Here is a 20,416-nt window from a genome sequence, read left to right as displayed (position 1 = left end):
GTAAGGAGTTTGTACGTTCTCCCCGTGTCTGCGTGGGTTTCCTCCGGGTGCTCCAGTTTCCTCCCACATTCCAAAGCTGTACGGGTTAGGAAGTTGTGGGCATGCTACGTTGGCGCCAGAAGCGTGGCGACACTTGCGGGCTGTCCCCAGAACACTCTATGCAAAAGATGCACTTCACTGTGTGTTTCGATGTACATGTGACTAATAAAGAAATCTTATCTTATCATCATTATCACATCACTTCCTCTGGGATTTTCCAGTGCTTACATTTACTTCTGTGTTTCCTGCATTACTTGAGTGACTATACCTCAAAAGGTATTAGTTCAGATCATTCTGGAACTAACTCAGCCTTTGCATTCACCTCCCACAGTTGTACTTACTTTATCTGACCACAGAGCCTCATTATAGGAAGGATATAGAGGCTTTGGAGAGGGTGCGGAAGAGGGTCACCAGGATGCTGCCTGGATTAGAGAGCATGAGCTATAAGGAGAGGTTGGACAAACTTGGGCTGTTTTCTCTGGAACGTCAGAGGCTGAGGGGAGACCTGATAGAAGTTTATAGAGGCATAGACAGGGTAGACAGTCAGAATCTTTGTTCCAGGGTAGAAATGTCAAATAGTAGAAGACATAGCTTTGAGGTGAGAGCGGGAAAGTTAAAAGGAGATTTGTGGGGCAAGTTTTTTGACACAGAGCATGGTGGGTGTCTGGAAATCACTGCCAGGGATAGTGGTGGAAGCAGATAAGATAGTGACATTGAAGAGGCTTTTTGATAGGCACATGAATATGCAGGAAATGAAGGGATATGGATCATGTGCAGGCCGAAACAATTAATTTACTTTGTCATCATGCTTAGCACAGACATTGTGGCCCAAAGGGCTATTCCTGTGCTATACTCTTTCATGTTCTGTGTTAAAGTTCTCCTCGCCTTATTGGTGAAGCCCAACTGCAAGGCACAGCAGCAACTAGGCCCCAGGAGGTGTAAACTCAGGCCCCAACCATAGACCATGCAGAGGGCCTCTTGACCACTTGTGCCAACAATGGTCTTTGCACTGTTTACTGATGATCAGAGCCATTTAAAAACAGTTGAAGTACATTTAAACAATTTAAGAAAATTTTAATTAAATTATTAAATTAATTAACTTAATATTATTAATTATTAGCAAGTACATGCCAGGTTGAAAAAAATCTCCCTTAAGCCCCTTACCTTAAACCCATATCCTTTATTGACAGCTTTGACAGCCGGTTAACTTAGGGGTGTAGCTTATCTGTCACAGTATTTTTGAGATGAACCTTGCTCCAGTTGGCAAAGGTTTTCGCACTGAGCTGCACCTCCAGTCAGGAGTTGGCTTCTAACCAGTTTACCAGTGCAAGTTCTCCTGCAAAGTGGCTTGTGCTGCTTTAAGGCATTAAGACCATAAGGCCGTTAGGAGCAGAATTAGGCCACTCAGCCCATCGAGTCTGCTCCACCATTCGATCATGGCTGATTTTTTTTCCTCTTCAACCCCATTCTCCTGCCTTCTCCCTGTAACCCTGAACCCCCTTACCAATCAAGCACCTATCAAGAACCCCTCCTCAGTCCTCCAATTACCTCGCCACTCCCCTTCTCCTCTTTATACCAGCCATCTCCCCTCTCTACTCTCAGTCCTGATGCAGGGTTTCGACCCGAAACGTCGACAATTTCTTTCTGCCCACACGTGCTGCTCGACCCACTGAGTTCCTCCAGCAGATTGTCCGTTGCTCCAGATTCCAGCATCTGCAGACTCTTGTGTCTCCAAGAACCTATCAGTCTCGGCCTGAAGTACACCCAATGACTTGGCCTCCACAGCCCTCCATGGCAACGAATTCCACAGATTCACCACCCTCTGGCTGAAGAAATTCCTTCTCGTCTCAGTTCTAAAGGGACCTCCCTTTATTCTGATGCTGTGCCCTCGGATCCTAGACTTTCCCACTGATGGAAACATCCCTGTCCACTTCCACTCTGTCCAGGCTGATCATTATTGCAGGATGCCATTATTCACTGGACCTTCTTGTGTCTATTCTCCCCTCTGTTAACAGTATTGACTGAAAGAGAACACCCCTTTCACACTCTACAACACTAATCTCATAGACTGCTTACCCTACTGGACAGAGTGGGCTACATAATAGATATTACTCACAGCATCATCCATTTCCTCCCTGAAAATGGCCGCACAGGTTTATAGGGTGGTAAGGAAGGCGTTTGGCATGCTTGCCTTTGTTAGTCGAGGCACTGTGTTCAAGAGTCAGGAAGTTATGTTGCAGCTTTATAAAACTCTGGTTAAGCTGCATCTGGAGTATTGCATTCAATTCTGATTGCCCCATTACAGGAAGGATGTGGAGGCTTTGGAGAGGGTGCAGAAGAGGTTCGTCAGGATCCTCCCTGGATTAGAGGGCACGTGCTATAAGGAGAGGTTGGACAAACTTCGGTTGTTTTCTCTGGAGCAGCGGAGGCTGATAGAAGTTTATAAAATTATGAGAGGCATAGATAGGGTATGCAGCCAGTACTTTTTTTCCCAAAATGTTTAATACCAAAGGGCACGCATTTAAGGTGAGAGGGGGAAAGTTCAAAGGAGATGTGCGGGGCAGGTTTTTTTACACAGAGAGTGGTGGGTGCCCAGAATATGCTGCCAGGGGTGGTGGTGGAGGCAGACAGAAATGAAGTGTTTAAGAGGCTCTTAGATAGGCACATGAATATGCAGAGAATGGAGGGATATGGACCTTGTGCGGACAGAAGGGATTAATGTAATTAAGCATCATTAGCTTAATCGGTTTGGTACAACATCATGGGCCGAAGGGCCTGTTCCTGTGCTGTACTGTTCTATGTACTACAACAACAATTCACACGCTACAACAAGTTGGTCTCTATTACAACATCTTGCACATTTCAGTAACAGCTTGCACACCACAGCAACGAGCATATTGCAACATCAATGTGCATGCTACATCTCACTACAACACACATTAAAATAATGCATGCTACAGCAACAACTTGTACCCTACAAAAACTTGCAAACAACTGTGTGCATTTTACAACGCTCTACAGAAACAACATTCAGACTATAAAAAGTTGCACACTGCAGCAACAGGTCCTACACTGCAGCAACTTGCATGTTACAATAACTTGCACTCTACAGCAACTCACAATGCAACTTAATGTGCGCATTACAACACGCTGTAAAAATGACGCGTACCAACAACACTGGCAGCTCTTTGGAAGAGATGCTTCCTTCTCCACAGCTCTTTCACCGTAACCCCTTCAAATCCTTACACACATCCCTTTTGAAAGCTACCACTGATTCTGCTTTCAATCCACTTTCAGGATGCCCGTTCCAAATCAAGGCAGTTTACTGCATAAGATAAAGAAAACAATCTATTTCACCTCTAATTAGCAAAAGAAGCAGAGAGGATTGTTCTTTAAGCAAAAAACAACAAATTGCTGGAGGAACTCAGCAGGTCAGGCAGCATCTGTGAAGGCAAAGGGATAATGGGTGTTTTAGGCCGAGAAACTGCATCAGGACTCATCAGGATTGTTTCCTACCATTAAATTCTTAAATTCTTAAATTCCTAGGCATTATATCAGATTACCTGTTCTGGGCCCAGCACAGATGCAATCACAAGGAAGGCACACCAGCGTCTTTTCTTTCTCAGAAGGTTAAGGAGGTTTGGCTTGTCTCCGAACACTCTAACAAACTTCTACAGGTGTACTGTTGAAAGTATCCTGACTGGTTGCATCATGGTCTGGTACAGCAATTCAAATGCTGAGAAACATAAGAAGCCGCAGGGAGTCGTGGACTCAGCCCAATACATCACGGGTACATCCTTCCCCACCATCGGTAGTATCTACATGAGGCACTGCCTCAAGAAGGCAACATTCATCATCAGAGATCCCCACCATCTGGGCCATGCCATCTTCTCGCAGCTACCATCAGGCAGGAGGTACAGAAGCCTGAAGTCCCACACTACCAGGTTCAAGAACAGCTACTTCTTTTCAATTATTTTCACCCTGCACAACCCTAATCACTACCTCAGAATAGCAACACTATGACCACTTTGCACTACAATGGACTTTGATTTTTTTTGTTCTAGTTGTGTTCTTTCTTGTATAATTTATGTTTAGTTTATGTTTCTCTTGAGAATGTTGTGTCTCTAATGTAATATGCCTGTGATGCTGCTGCAAATTAAGTTTTTCATTGCACCTGTGCATACGTGTATTTTGCATATGATAATAAACTTGACTTTGATTTTGACCTAGTTCGTCTCTTGGAAATCCCCAGTGCCTTCTGATCTTCTGAAAGTATCAAGTCCGGAGTTAGATGCAGTAGTCCAGCTGCAATCTGATCAATAATGTATAGGCATTTACCATAATCATTGCCTTTGTATGTAGAGGCTCCTCCGCAGTAGCCTGCATTCGATGGTAGCAGCTATGTGTTGTAATCTACTTCCAAAATTCAGTTCTCATGACATCAATGGAACTGAATTTCAGATGCAGATTACAAAGAAATAGTCTTGTGTGGTAAAGCAAAGGTGATTAAAAATGAGCACCTCTTTCTCACTTTGTCAATGTTCGGTATTAAGATCCCTTCCCCTGAAATTCTCAGATGTAAAAATTCATCAAACCTAATTGTCCCAGCCATCTGTAGGTGGCCCGATTTATGCGAAGAAGGATCAGATTCAGTTAAAGCCTGTCTGCACTGTGATTGAACTGGCATCCCTCCTTCAGTGGAGACACAAGAGACTGCAGATGCTGGAACCTGGAGCAACAAACAATCTGCTGGAGGAACTCAGCGGGTTGAGCAGCATCTATGGGGGGAGAAGGAATCATTGACATTTCAGGTCGAAACCTGTTTGTTTTGAAACAGTCCTGATGCAGGTTTTTGACTCAAAATGTCGACCATTCCGCTGATGCTGCTCGACCTGCTGAGTCCCTCCAGCAGTTTGATAATCCCTCATTCAATACTGTTTGTTGCCACTTAATTGCAGTCAACTTGTGTACCACAGAGGAGAGAAGCCTTCCCTCTTTTCCTCCAGGATCTGCATTTCACTCAAGCACATTCAGATGGATAAAATATCATCCCTGTGTGGTGGCAAGAGTCCATTAAAGAAATTGAACATGGGAAATACACACCAGTCATTGCACTCAGTCTAAGTATCATAGAGTCATTGAGTTATACAGCACAGAAACAGGATCTTTGCCTCAACTCATCCACGCCAACCAAGCTACCTACCTGAGCATATGGGCCAACCTACGTTTGGCCCATATCCCTCTAAACCTTTCCCATTCATGTACCTGTCAAAATTCCTTTAACAATACAATTGCACCCACTTCTACCACTTCCCCTGGCAGTTCGTTCCCGATACCCACCACCCTCCATGTGAAAAACCTGCTCCTCACATCTCCTTCAATTTTTTCCCCTCTCTCCTTAAATCTATGCCCTCTATTTTTAGACTCCCCTACCCTGGGAAAAAGACTGTGACCATTCACTCCATCTATGCCCCTAATGATTTTATATACAAGGTCACCCCTCAGCCTCCTATGGTTCAGGGGAAAAAAAAGCCCTGGTCCAACCAGCTTCTTCTTATAACTCAAGTCCATACGGCTGAGAAAGTACCTCCGCGTCAGGATGGTGTGCGTCTTGGGTGTGACCCTGCAGGAGGCTGTGGTTCCCATACACCTCCTGCCCTTGTCCTACTTGATGGGATCAGTTTCAGGTTTGGGAAGTGCTACTGGAGTTGCCTCGGCAAGTAAATGCAGTGTATTTTGTAGGTGGCCCACACTGCAGCCACTGTCCACCAGTGCTGGAGAGAGTGAATGTCTAGGGTGGTTGATGGGGGCGCCAATTAAGAGGCCTGCATTGTCCTGGATGGTGTAAAGATCCTCAAGAACTGTTGGAGCTACACTCATCCAGAGAAGTGGAGGGTATTCCAGCAGATGATGGAAAGGCTTTGGGGTGTCAGGAGGTGGATCACTTGCCTCAGGATACCCAGCCCCTGACCTGCAGCTGATCCATTGAGTTTCAGATCTGAAGTGCCATTGAATGTCAAATATAAGTGTCTTGTAGGAGATTGTCACTGCTTGGCACCTTTTGGTATAAATTTTAATAAACAAGAAACGATAACATAATGTGCTGTGTGATACATTTGATGCCTTCCCTTCAACCATTCGGTTCTTGAACCAACCTGCACAACCCTAATCACTGGTCTTTAACAACATTGACCACTTTGATCACTTTGCAATAAAGTGGAATATTTTTTGTTCTAATTGTGTTCTTTCTTATAAGAATTATGTTTAATTTATGTTTTCTTGTGAATGCTGCGTATCTGATGCTCTGTGCCTGTGATGCTGCTGCAAGTAAGTTTTTCATTGCACCTGTGCACACATGGACTTGTGCATTTTTTACAAGACTTCTTTATTAGTCACATGTACATCGAAACACACAGTGAAATGCATGTTTGCGTAGTGTTCTGGGGGCAGCCCATAAGTGTCGCCACGTTTCCAGCACCAACATAGCATGACCACAACTTCCCAACCCGTACATCCTTGGAATGTGGGAGGAAACCGGAGCACCTGGAGGAAACCCATGCAGACACGGGGAAAATATACAAACTCCATGCAGACAGTGGCCGGAATTGAACCCGGGTCACTGCCGCTGTAAAGTGTTACGCTAACCACTACACTACCGTGCCTGCATTTGACAACAAACTTGACTTTGACTTATAATGTTTTATAACGTGATTTTCTAAATCCTTTGCATAATCTGTGTTTTTGCCCCATCGATACCTGAGTCATTGTGATTTATTTATTGGGGTTAATATCTTCTCAAAACCTCTGTAGACAAGGAAATGCTCTGTTAACACACTAAAGGGCTCGATTACTGCCAACAGTATTGACTTATCTCTGATTCTTTTAACATGGGAAAATCTATTGGGAAAATTTCCAGTTTGCCAAATGCACATTCAAGATGTTTATCATTTAGCGGTGGGTAGGTTTATATGTCAGCTACAGCAATGATTCTGTTTTATGTTTGTTACATTACAACAATAATTTACAATTAAGTAAAGCATTTAACAAAGCAAAACACCATTAGGAATGTTTTCGTACTGATGGCACGGTGACACAGCAATTAGTGCTGTTGCCTCAGAATTCCAGAGACAAGGATTCAACCCTAACCTTGGGTGCTCTCTGTGCAGAGGTTGTACATTCTCTCTGTGACCATGTGCTTTTCTCCAGATTGTCTGGTTTCCTCCCATTTCCCAACGACACACTGGTAGGTTAATTGGCTACTGTAAATTACCTCTTAGTGTTGGTTGCTGGAAAAACAATCAAAGAGGAATTGAAGGCTTCCTTCTGTGTCAATATCAGCATAACATAAAAAAATTGGCACCAAGTCATGCAAATGGACATCAGGTCAAGTGAGGGAGAGAATCACAGAGCTTTGGAGTTTTGGAAGACGAAAGAACAGAGGGCTATTAACATAGAACAGTACAGCAAATGAACAGACCCTTCAGCCCACAACACGATGCCAAATTAAACTAAATCTCTTCTGCCTGCACATGATCCATATCCCTCCATTCCCTGCGTATTCATGTGTCTAACAGACTCTTAAACGCCACTATAGTATCTGCCCTGGAAGCCTGTTCCAGGCACCTACCACACTCTGTAAACAACTTGTCCTGCAGATCTCCTTTAAACTTTCCCTCTCTCACCTTAAACACATGTCCTTTAGTATTTGACATTTCTACCCTGGGAGAAAAATTCTGACTGTCGACCTTATCTATGCCTCTCACAATCTTATAAACCTCTATCAGGTCTCCCCTCAGTCTACGATGCTCCAGAGAAAAACAACCTAAGTTTGTCCAACCTCTCCTTATAGCTCATACCCTCTAATCCAGGCAGCATCCTAGTAAACCTCTTCTGCACCCTTTCCAAAGCCTCCACATCCTTCCTGTAATGAGGTGACCGGAATTGCACACAAAACTTCAAGTGCAGCCTAACCAACATTTTATACAGCTACGACATGATTCCCTAACTTTTATATTCAATGCCCCGACCAGTGAGGGCAAGCATGCCGTATGCCTTCTTTACCACTCTATCTACTTACGTGGGCACTTTCAGGGAGGTATGGACTTGGACCCCAATATCTGTCCATACATCGGTGCTGTGGAAGGTCCTGCCAGAAACTGTCGACTTTACATTAAGTTAAATAAATAAGCTATTAAGTTCCTGAATGACTGAGGTTTCGGAATTGGAAGGTTGTGAAGCTGGATGAATTCCAGAGATAGGGGAAGGTGGGACACAGAGGAATGAGGATGTTAACATTGAAGACTTGTTTAAATGGGAGTGGGAGCTGGAGTAGAACAGCAAGCAGCAGGGAAATGTGACAATGAGACTTGGGCAGCAGAGTTTTGGACCAGTTTAGGGAGAAGGGGACATTGGAATCATCAGGTCTAAAAGAAACAAATGCAAGAGTGGAGATTTCAGCAGCGGATGAGCTGAAGATGAAGCAGGGTTGGTCACCAAGAACGATATTGGTATTAGTTTATTATTGTCACATGTACCAAGATACAGTGAAAAGCTTTTGTTTGCGTGCCATCCAGACAGATCATTCCATACATAAGTACATCGAGATGGTAAAAGGAAACAGAATGCAGAATATAGTGTTGTAGTTACAGAGGAAGTGCAGTGCACGTAGACAAGTAAAGTGCAAGGGCCGCGACAAGGTTGAGATCAAGAGTTCATCTTTAGCACATGAGAGGTTCGGTCAAGAGTCTGGCCTTAGTTAAGGGACACCTTAATGGTTCAAACCTCAACACAGGGTCAAATTTGAACCACCATATCATTTCAAAACATGCAAACCCATTAAACTCTCTGGATAAGTTCACCATCCAACCGCAGTCCAGGAGATGCTACACTCTTACTTATTTGCTTATCGGCCCCTCCTGAGCTGTCTTCTAATTTTCCTTCAATACCCATTTGGCAGCACAGAGGTGCCCTTTTACAGCTTTAGCATCACAGATTTTATCCTGATCCCTGGTGCTGTCTGTGTGGAGTTTGCACATTCTCCCTGTGACCTCCAGCTTCCTCCCTCAGTCCAAAGACGTTGGGGTTGGTGGGTTAATTGGCTGCTGTAAATTGTGTAGCTGGTTGGTAGGAGCGGGGGAGTGTGTTTATGGGAATGTGGAGAGAATGAAAAGGGTTCACAGTAGGATTAGTATAAAAGAGGATGGTTGGCGGTCGGCACAGACTCAGTGGGCCGAAGGGCCTGTTTCTGTGCTGTATCTCTCTAAGCTTCTATGACTCTAATACTACATAGACTCTGATCACTCTACATGCTTATACCTCTTGTGAAAATAAAAATTGTTGCAGTGGAAATGTTTAACCCCCCTCAATCTTTTCCAAACAGGTAGTGTTGTTCCTTCTCACCGTCCCCACCATTGATTGAAGGCAGAGATCACACAAGAATGTCACATAATGCACAAAGCAATGTTCTTAAACCCTGGAGCTCGCTGCTCCACTGCATGCCTCTTATATATCTCTACCTCAAATGCAGTAAGTGCATGGGAGCACCACCACCTACAGGTTCCCTTCTAAGTTACACTCCATCCTGACTTGGCAATATATCGCTGTTCCTTCATCATCACAAGGTTTAACCCTGGAACGCTCTCCCCAACAACACTGTGGGAGAACCTTCACCGGAAAGATAGCGGTAGTTCAAGAAGACGGCTCCCCATCATTTTCTCAAGGGCAATTAGGGATGGACAATAAATGTCAGCCTTGCCAGTAACACCCACATCCTGAAAATTAAGAGAAAATACAGCCACTGAAATCCACTTCTGAAACTTGGTTCCTTTGTTCCAAGGGAAATGAATTTCCAAAGCCAAGTTTAGTCCACCTGGATCATTAAAAGACACTTGGACAGGTACATGGATAGGAAAGGTTCCGAGGGATATGGGCCAAACACGGGCAAATGGGAGACACAAGAGATTCTGCAGATGCTGGAATCTGAAACAACACATACAAAAAGTGCTGGGGGAACACAGCAGGTCAGGCAGCATCGATGGAGAGAAATAAACAGTCGATGTTTCAGGTCGAGTCCTGATGGAGGGTCTCCACCCGAAATGTTGACTGTTTATTTCCCTCCATAGATGCTGCCCGACCTGCTGAGTTCCTCCAGCACTTCTCATGTGTGCAGGCAAGTGGGACTAGCTTAGGTGGGCATCTTGGCCGGCGTGGATATTGGGCCCAAGGCCTTGTTTCCATCCTGTGTAACTCCATGACTCTATGATCTATGACATTATCAGTGTAATGCTCAGTGCAATAAAACAGGATGAATTTCTATCCTTCAGGTTTCGAATCTTGACATCATAGAGTTCTCAGTGCTCCAGACATTGAAGGCAGCCTAACCAATTCTTCATGAATGAGCTACCAGCCAACACAGAGAGAAGGGAGATAACAAGCTTTCTTGTTCTTTACAAACAATGGCCCATTGGAAGCATTGAATGGCACATACTTATGAATTAAAACATGGTTCAGAAGAACAGGAAGACTCAGCAGATATTAAAGCAGCTTCATAGCGCAGCAAGACTCCTTTCCTGGGGATTGCAACAGCACCGTCCAACACTTCTACATTCAGTGAGTTACAAAGGCCTGTTTTGGATCGTATTCAAGGTAGATTGGTCAATATACACATCAATGAGTTTCAAAGCTCAAGCCAGATAGGATCTAAATTCTGGATTCAAAGTCAATTTGATCCTATTAGGATTTGCTGTTGTGGAGTGAAGCATTTCCTTATAGTTAATGGGATCTTTCATTGCATACAATTTGGTGTTATGGAATTTCTAACAATATCTTGTCCCTGTCCAATTCAACCCCTTGGAAATGAATATAGGCAAGATAATCTTTGTTGACTCTGTACTAGGGCAGGCTGCCAATAGGAAAGATTCCACTCCTAATGATTATGTTGATGGTGATAAATTGACTGCATTATAGCCTAAAGTACAAAGCTATACATTAAAATGGAAAATATCTCCATTGATGGGGCCAAATTAATCTGAGGATCAGCCTTTAAACCCATCACTTTGGTTTGGTTCCACAGTCTTCCCCATGACAACTCAATTGAGAAATCATGCACAAAAGGCCTGCTGAGCTAAAAATTCCTCTGTGTGGACAAATGACTCAGTATTTCTGGTAAAATGTAAACACAACACCAAAGGTGAAAGGGTTGATAATTTCACTGGAAATAAAGATACAAAAGGGAAAACATAAAGTCAATGATACTCTCCCTGTAACTACAACCAGAATCATAAGGTGCAGACATGCTCCTCCAGCTGATGTCTCCAAAGCAGGTCCCAATCCACTCCCCATGTTCTGGGATCATTTCTGCTGTCATTGCACTCAGCTGTCTGGGAGATGATATTGCCTTGTAGAAGCCTACAATGGAATTGATGGGACCACGTTCAACCTTCCTAGTTCATTGCACAACCCCATGACTCAAAGCCAGGCCAATAATCAGCTTGTAGAGAGAGTGAAAACTATTACAGACAAGAACTGAATGAGCAGCTGGCTCCAGGCGAGATTGTTCAGTTGCATTTCTAACTCAAAGTCAGACAATTCACTTCCACTTTGAATTGCTGATATTGGGATTTAAGTGAAACATTATAAATGGAACATTATAAGATATCTTCATTAGTCACATGTACATCAAAACACACAGTGAAATGCATCTTTTTTGCGTAGTGTTCTGGGAGCAGCCCGCAAGTGTCGCCACGCTTCCAGCGCCAACATAGCATGCCCACAACTTCCTAACCCCTACGTCTTTGGGATGTGGGAGGAAACCGGAGCACCCGGAGGAAACCCACGCAGACACCGGGAGAACATATAGAAGAGGAAGAAGGCCTTTTGGTGTCTTGTATCTGCTCCACCATTCAGTAATATCATAGCTCATCTTCTCTCTCAGTGCCATTTTCCTGCACCAACCATGATTCCTTAGGATCCAAGAATCTATCAATATTTCACTGTGTGTTTCAATGTACATGTGACTAATAAAGAGATCTTATCTTACCTTATCTTATCTGTCTTGAACATGCTCAGCAACTGAGCCTGCACAGCCTTCTGGGCGAAGGAATTTCTTCTCATCTCCATCCCTAATTTTGAGTTTGTGACCCTCGGTTCTGGACACTTCAGCCAAGGGAACATCATCCCTGCCCCAGAAGAGTTCCATATGTTTCAATGAGATGACTTCACATTCTCACCAACACTACAGAGTAAAGGTCCAGTCTGTTTAATGTCTCTTTATAGACAAGCCCACCCATCCCAGGAATTAATCCACCGAACCTTCAATAATTTTAAGCAGGGAGCCCTGCTAAATGGATTTAAGACTTCTTTCAGTATAGATCAGGCTCTGAATGTGGTGACCACGTGCTCCAGAAGAAAATCAGAGGGCTAAGCAGCTCCTGATTCGCTGCTGCCACTTTAGCGTAATCAGTGCTCCATCTTCTCCATTTGTCTATAGAAGTGGTTGAGACAGTCCCTAGAGATGTCAACAGAAGAGCTCTTCATAAGTGCATCCTCTGTTATAATATGAAAGATCAAATCTCTCCAAGAATCTAAGTTGGATCATAGGACCAGGCCCTTGTGCCCACCATGTCTGTGTTGACCCTGATGCCAATCCAAATTAATCCCATGCACATGGTCTATATCCCTCCATTCCCTGCCTGTTCATGTATCTGTTGAAATGCCTCTTAAAAATTGCTATCATATCAGCTTCCAACACCTCCCCTGGCAGTGGATTCCAGACACATACCACTCACAAATCTCCTTTAATCTTTCCTCCACTCAACTTAAGCCTATTCCCTCTAGTAGTTGACATTTCCACCCTGTAAAAAGGACTAACTGTCTACCTTATCTGTGCTTCTTGTTATTTTATAAACTTCTCTCGGGTCATCCCTCAGCCAGGTGCTCCATAGAAAACAACCCAAGTTTGTCCATCCTCTCCTTACAGCTAATACTCTCTATTCAATACTCTCTAAAGCAGCACGGTAGTGTAGCAGTTAGCATAATGCTGTTATCGTGTCAGTGACCTGGGTTCAATTCCCACCGCTGTCTGTAAGGAGTTTGTACGTTCTCCCTGTGTGTCTGCGTGGGTTTCCTCCGGGTGCTCCGGTTTCCTCCCACATTCCAAAGACGTACGGGTTAGGAAGTTGTGGGCATGCTGTGTTGGCGCCAGAAGCGTGGCGACACTTGCGGGCTGCCCCCAGCACATTCTCAGTAATGCAAAAAGATGCATTTCACTGTGTGTTCCAATGCACATGTGACTGATAAATAAGTACCTTAAATAAATATCTTATCTCAATCCAGGCAACCACTTCTGCACCTTCTACAAAGCCTCAGACCCTTCCTGTAATGTAGCCACCTGAACTGCACACAATACTCCAAGTGTGGCCTAACCTAAGTTTTATACAGCTGCAACATGACTTCCCAACTTTTATTCTCAACATCCCAGCCAATTGAGGCAAGCGTGCCATTTGTCTTCTTTACCAGTCTATCTACTTGTGTTGCCACTTTTAGGGAGATATGGACTTGCACCCCCTGTGCATCAATGCTCCTAAGGGTTCTGCCATTTACTCTGTACTATACAGGGTTGGTGATAGAAGAACCTATAGTTCATCCTGTAGTACCTAAGTCAAGAAGAACTCTCATGCTCCAATAATATTCATCCCACCGCAAATACATGACCATGGAAAGTTCAAGAGAACAGTGAGTGTTCCTTGGAGTGCTGTTAACAGGTGTTCCAGGATAGGTTGCAACACACAAAAATCGGAGGAACCTAACAGGTCAGACAGCATCTATGGAGGGAAATGGACAGTCCACATTCCAGGTTGAGGCCCTTCAGCTGGACCCCAGCTGCCTGACCGCTGAGTTCCGCCAGCTTTTGGTGCGTTGCTCCATATTCCAGCATCTGCTGTCTCTTGTGGTTCCAGGATAGGTCCACCACCCTTCATCCTGTGCACCATTCACAATAACCAGGTGGGCAGGATTAACAGAGAGACTGGGATGGAATTTCCTCCAAAGGGAGTTTGAATGGGATTGGATACGGAGTTTAGAAGAATGAACGGTAATCTGATTTAGACAAGATTCGGATCTGGATAGACAGTGTTGATGTCAAGAGGTTGGTACTTTGTTGGAACTAGGGGGTGCGGTATTGAGAAAGGCGATCAAATATTCAGGCTCGAGAGGAGACATTTCTCCATCTAGGAGCTGTGAATCTTTGGAACTCTCTGCTCCAGAGGATTATTTATGCTGCAGTTCAAGTCTGAGCTTGATTTTTGGACAGTGGACAAAGTTCAGTGTTTGCCATAATCTTACTTAAGAGGTTTAAGAACAGTCATCAAAGACTGACAAACTTCTACAGATGTACAGTGGAAAGCATTCTGATTGGTTGCATCGCAGCCTGGTATGGAAACTCCAATGCACAGGAACGCAAGGGGCTTCAGAGAGTGGTGGGCTCAGCCAGTTCCATCACAGGTACATCTCTCCCCGGCGAGGACATCTACAAGAGGCAATGTCTCAGGAAGGAGACATCCATCATCAGGGACCCCCACCATCCGGGCCGTGCCCTTTTCTCGACGCTGCCATCAGGCAGGAGGTACAGAAGCCTGAAGACCCACACCTCAAGGTTCAACAGCAGCTTCTTCCCCACTGCCACCAGGTTCTTGAACCCACCTGAAAAACTTTAACACTACTTTGGACTTTATTTGTTTTCTGACTCTCAATCTTGCATTAGTGTCGTTGTTCATTTTGTTGTTTACTTTGCACAGGTGCAAGTTATGTATAATTTAAGTTTATGTTAACTTATATTTGCCCTTGTCTTGTAATGTACTGTGTTGCTGCTGCAAATAGCTAATTTTCATGGCACCTATAACCTGTGTAGATATGTCTATGGCAACAATAAACTTCAACTTGAAATTATTGAAAAGCGTAACAGGTCTGAGGGGTCATCTTGCTTAGTTCTGTTCTGAACTCTTTACTGTTAGGCTGAGAAACACATTCAGATGAATACAACCTACCTAAACATAGCACGAGGAGGCAGAGACAAGAGGCTTCAAAAAAACCCGAGCCAGTGAAAGCCTGGTGTTGTCCCAGTCACTCACCTAACACGCCCAGCCTGTAGTTGAGTGTAACCACGATGACGTTTCCATAACTTGCCAGGATGCTGCCGTCAATCAGGTTGCCAGTGCTCTCCATGTAGGATCCACCGTGGATGTACACCATCACCGGCTTAGGGCCATTGTCATGAATATCTGCAAAGAAATGAAAGATCTGGCTTCAAATACTCATAGTGCACGTAGAGTACAAACATTCACAGGCACACACACATATACCAGGGCAATCTCTCTCACATGGACACATTCCTGTCTACACAGCATACCAACACATATACACATAACAGGGCAATCTCTCTCACATGGACACGTACCTGACTACACAACATACCAACATGCACACATACACATGTACACATGCACATACACAAAAAAACTCACACATATATACCTGTCTACAAGTATACCAATACACACACACACACACACACACACACACACACACACACACACACACACACACACACACACACACACACACACACACACCACACTGCTTTTATAATGATACATGAAGGGTTAAAACAGGAATAGGGTCAAACTGCTATCATTCAATGGATTAACAGCATTCTTTATAAGGTCAGGGCTCCATACATGCTGCTACATTCCAGTTAGAAGAAGGAACTTTCCATCTTCCAATGCACGTTTTACATATGGAAGGTTGAAATTAAGTTCATGCATGAAGCACCGTTTCTTTTGAGCTTTAAATCTGTGCTTAGCTGCCGTGATGAATGGAGCATACTAAACTCTGATCCTCATGTGGTCAAATAGCCCATCGGCAGTCTTGGTCCCAGATATGAGAGTGTTCAGGTGCCCATAGGCTGGGTGTAATTATTGACCGAGCCCACGTGACTGGGTGGAACACCCTTGATTGCCTTTGGTGGAGTGTACAATCATCACTGCACCCAAACTCTTCAGCTGCCCAATTGATTCAACCCCAAAGTCTTGGATGCCATTGTCTTTATAATGTCTACAGAGGTCATGGACAACCTTACAATTCATCCCACAGAGCGCCATCCCACATAGCTCCACTGGGCTGGGACTGATTCAGATGGACGAGGACAATCCCACATCCGATCCCCAAACCCTCAACAGCACCCCCCCTCCGTCCAAATTGGGCTGACCTCTTTCAAACGGGGTGACCCTTGGGGTGTGATTGACACCTGCACACTGAGCCGAGAGCTCTCACTTGACTGGAGACTCTGCAGGTTGAGAGAAATGCCAGACTGAACTGCAATCCTCACGTGGCCAAGTAGCCCAGGCTTGGGTAAGGAAGGGAGGTGAGGCAGAGAGGTGTAAAGGGCAGAGAACCATAGGGTTGGAAAAGTCATCTCACACAAAGAAACCCCACTCACTTCCCACACACCCCACCCAGCGGAAGTTTATTCTCTGAAGCAAGTCAGCATTCAGGATGAAGAAAAGAGAGCAAAAAATAAAAATTCACAATGCACACAAAATGTGCGCGACTTAAGTAAAGAACAAAAAAAATGGTTTGGAAGAATCTCGGTTCTCATGCATTGGGTTGTGGGGGGGCGGTATTCGAGCACACACAAAAAAAGATACCTTCATCTTCACCATCATCATTACTGGCTATATCATCAGCTGGTTTCTTTGTGTTGGCTCCTAGGTTCAAAAAAAGAGATGAGGAGAACAAAGGGAAAAAGAGAATTCGAAAAAAAAACAGCACAAGTTTGCCAAGAGGAAGCAAACATTAATCTAAAGAGAAAAAAAATCGTCCAAAAAAAATCAGAACCCAGCGTATTAGACTAATATTGTAAAGGCGTCGATTTTAAAGAAGATTTGAGATGGCAAGACAATAGTTTAATCAGAAGAAAAAAGTTAACCAGGTGAACCTCCCCACCAATTTGTCAAGAAAGTCAACAACAAGAATTGTTTTTAAAGCACAAGGTTCCAAAAATAATCAAGTAATCAGAATGACACCCAAAAAAAAGGAAAATCAAGGATTTTTCAAAGCTCCTCACTGATCAAATTCTCCTTAGAATGATAAACCTCGCCATAAACAGGAACCTCAGCACAGGGTCGCACACCCAATGGACATGCAAACAGGCAGGAGGTGCCCAGTTGGAAATGAGGGATGGAGGACTCATTAAAAATAACCAGCAATCAAACTCTAGATTGACCAACTATTGGACAAGTCTGGCTTTGATGTAGCCTCAGTGAAAATTTCCCACTTTTGTCCATGTCTTGATGTGGAAGTGTAGGATGTTTGAAATTTCATTTTAACCCATGGCAGAATGTATGTCAAAACTCAAGCAACTTCATTTTCCTCTCCTCCAATTTGGCTCTGTGCTGGCTTGGCAAAGAAGTCAATCATATAGATTCTTGGTGAGTTGTTCACACTCACCAGCCAAGACCACCTCTATGTTAAGAAGCCCCCAGGAGCAAGTCTAAATCCTAGAATTCTCTACTCAACGATATTACTGGAGAATTATCACCAGAAGGACTGTAAGAAGCAGCTCACACAAGAACATAAGAAATAGGAGCAGGACCAAGTCAGATGGTCCATTGAATCTGCTCCACCACTCACCAAGACCATGGCTAATCTTCTGCCTCAGTGTCATTTCCCTGCCCTGCCTCCATATCCTTTGATTTCCTGAATATTCATGTCCTTTTTAATGCAATTAATGACTGATCTCCCACAACACTCCGAGCTAAAGAATTCCAAAGATTCACCACAACTGAGAGAAGAAATGTCTCTGCATCTCAGTCCTTAATGGCCGACTCCTTATTCTGATAATATGACCTTTGGTTCCAGATTCCTCAGTCAGGGGAGGTACCCTCCCTGTTGAACTCAGTCAGAATTTTGTAAATTTCAATAAGAACACCTATTCTTTTCATCAAAGCCTCCTCATGAATAATTAGGGATGGGCATTAAATGCTAGTCTTGTAAGATATAAGAGGAAGTATGTAAGATTATGAGAAGCATAGACAGGGTTGATGGTCAAAATCTTTCTTCCAATGGCAGGGGTATCAAAACCAAAAGCCATAGAACTATAGAACACTACAGCACAGAAAACAGGCCATTTGGCCCTTCTAGTCTGTGCCGAAACTTTATTCCACGAGTCCCATTGACCTGCACCCAGTCCATAACCCTCCAGACCTGTCCCATTCATGTACCTATCCAATTTATTCTTAATAAGGTTTAAGGTGAGAGGAAGGGGTTTTAAAGGGGATTTGTGGCAGGGGGTGGGGGTAAGATTTTTTATGCAGAGAATGGTTGATGTCTGGAAGGGCTGCCAGAGGTGGTGGTGGAATAAGATACAATCTCTACATTTAAGAGGCATTTAGACAGACACTTAAATAGGTAAGGTATAGAAGGAAGCAGGCAAATAGAATTAGTGTAGAAGGGCAAAAAGTTCAGCATGGATGTGTTGGGCCGAAGGGCCTGTTTCTGTGAGGTACGATTCTAAGACCTGATGACTTTATGAATGCTCAAACCCATTGAACAAATCAGAGGTAAGGCAATGCAAATTTGAAAGTGGAAGTCAGGCAATGATTTAAAAACCCTTTGATTGAGGCAAGTTAATGAAAGTAGGGTGATTTGCTGTTATAGCACCTTTAATGTCCGAACGCATTTTACAAAGCTTATTGTGAAATGCAATCACTACGACAATACGGGAAATGAATATTGTACAAAGTTCCACAAACAGCAATTGTGATAAAATTGCCAGAAAATCTCATCTTTATGTTCTTTTATTCATTTTTCAGAATGTGAGATGGATAAATATTTAGAAGATCGAGGAATTGGGGGAACTGGCACAGAAGAGGAGTCGAGGCCAGCAGAGGTCAGCCGTGATCCTATTGATTGGTGGGGCAGGCTTGAAGGGCCGAGTGGCCTACTCCTGCTCCTCATGTCCTTGTGTGGCAAGGCGAGCAGTTATTGCCCATCACGGATTGCCCTGAGGTGGTGGCGAGCTGTTGCCCTGAACCACTGCAGTCCTTCAGGTGAAGGTGCCATTGGGGAGGGTGTTCTAGGATTTTGACCAGGACCTTGTAATACAAATCATGACCTGGAGGGGAACTTGCACGTGGTGGTGTTCCCTGGCACCTGCTGCCCCATTTCCTTCTTGGCAGTAGAGATTATAAGTTTGCAAGATGCCGTTGGTGTGGTCTAGATGATTAACTGCAGTGCATTTGTTGTACTACTGTGCACTAGATGTGAGGGTGGTGGATAAAATTTCAGTCGAGCATTCCAGACACACTGTGGGATACCGCTGTGCAGGAGAGGTTCACCAGGATGCTGCCTGGATTAGTGGACGTATGCTGTAAGGAGAGGTTGGACAAACTAGGGTTGTTTTCTCTGGAGTAGTGGAGGCTGAGGGGAGACCTGATAGAAGTTTATAAGATTATGAGAAGCAAATTCCAGTCACACAGTCCAGATGAAGGGTCTCGACCCGAACTCTTGACTGTCCACTTCCTTCCATCGATGCTGCCTGACCTGCTGAGTTCCTCCAGCTCCTTGTGTGTTGCTCCAGATTCCAGCATCTGCAGTCTCTTGTGTCTCCATGGTGTTGAGCTTCTTCAGTGGTTGTTGGATTTATGCTCACCCGGGCAAGCAGAGAGCAATTGGCATTGGAATATTATTATCACATGTACCGAGATACAGTGAAAACCTTTTGTTTGCGTGCCATCCAGACAGATCATAAGTACGTCGAGGTAATACAAAAGAAAAACAGAATGCAGGATATAGTGTTACAGTTACAGAGAAAATGCACTGCAGGTAGACAAATAAAGTGCAAGGGCCACGACGAGGTAGACTGGGAGATCAAGAATTCATCTTTATTATATAAGAGGTCCGTCCAAGGGTCTTATAACATCACATTCCTGACTTGTGCCTTGCGTGTGGTGGAAATGCCTTGGGGAGCCAGTAGGTGAGACACACTGGGGGATATTGTGGTACAGGAGAGGTTTACCAGGATGCTGCCTCGATGAGAGGGCATGTGCTATAAGAAGAGGTTGGACAAACTTGGGTTGTTTTCTCTGGAGTGATGGAGGCTGAGGGGAGACCTGATAGAAGTTTATAAGATTATAAGAGGCAGAGACAGACAGCCAGTATCTGTTCCTCAGGGTTGAAATATCTCATATTGGAGGGCATGCACTTAAAGTGAGAGGGGATAAGTTCAAAGCAGATTTGCAGAGCAAGTTTTTTTTACACAGAGAGGGGTAGGTGCCCGGAATGCGCTGCCAGGGGTGGTAGTGGAGGCAGATACAACAGAAGC

The 20,416-nt window shown here is 44.2% G+C and overlaps 1 protein-coding gene across 2 annotated transcripts in view; it reads right to left on the bottom strand.

Moving 5' to 3' along the window:
- Positions 1-20,416, bottom strand: part of nlgn4xa (neuroligin 4 X-linked a) — a 253,448-nt gene that overhangs the window by 139,296 nt on the left and 93,736 nt on the right. Inside the window, exons 2-3 of one of the 2 annotated variants that reach the window (XM_052026496.1) lie at positions 16,740-16,799; positions 15,165-15,314 (exon numbers count right to left, since the gene is read on the bottom strand). In XM_052026496.1, coding sequence (XP_051882456.1) covers positions 15,165-15,314; positions 16,740-16,799 — 210 coding nt within the window. The remainder of the gene's footprint in view (positions 1-15,164; positions 15,315-16,739; positions 16,800-20,416) is intronic. The other variant, XM_052026495.1, reaches the window with a different exon arrangement.

This window comes from Pristis pectinata, chromosome 11 (genome assembly GCF_009764475.1).
Source record: "Pristis pectinata isolate sPriPec2 chromosome 11, sPriPec2.1.pri, whole genome shotgun sequence".
Lineage (NCBI taxonomy): Eukaryota > Metazoa > Chordata > Chondrichthyes > Rhinopristiformes > Pristidae > Pristis > Pristis pectinata.
Note: the sequence above shows the minus strand (reverse complement) of the source record. Positions and strands in the feature narration are given on the sequence as shown.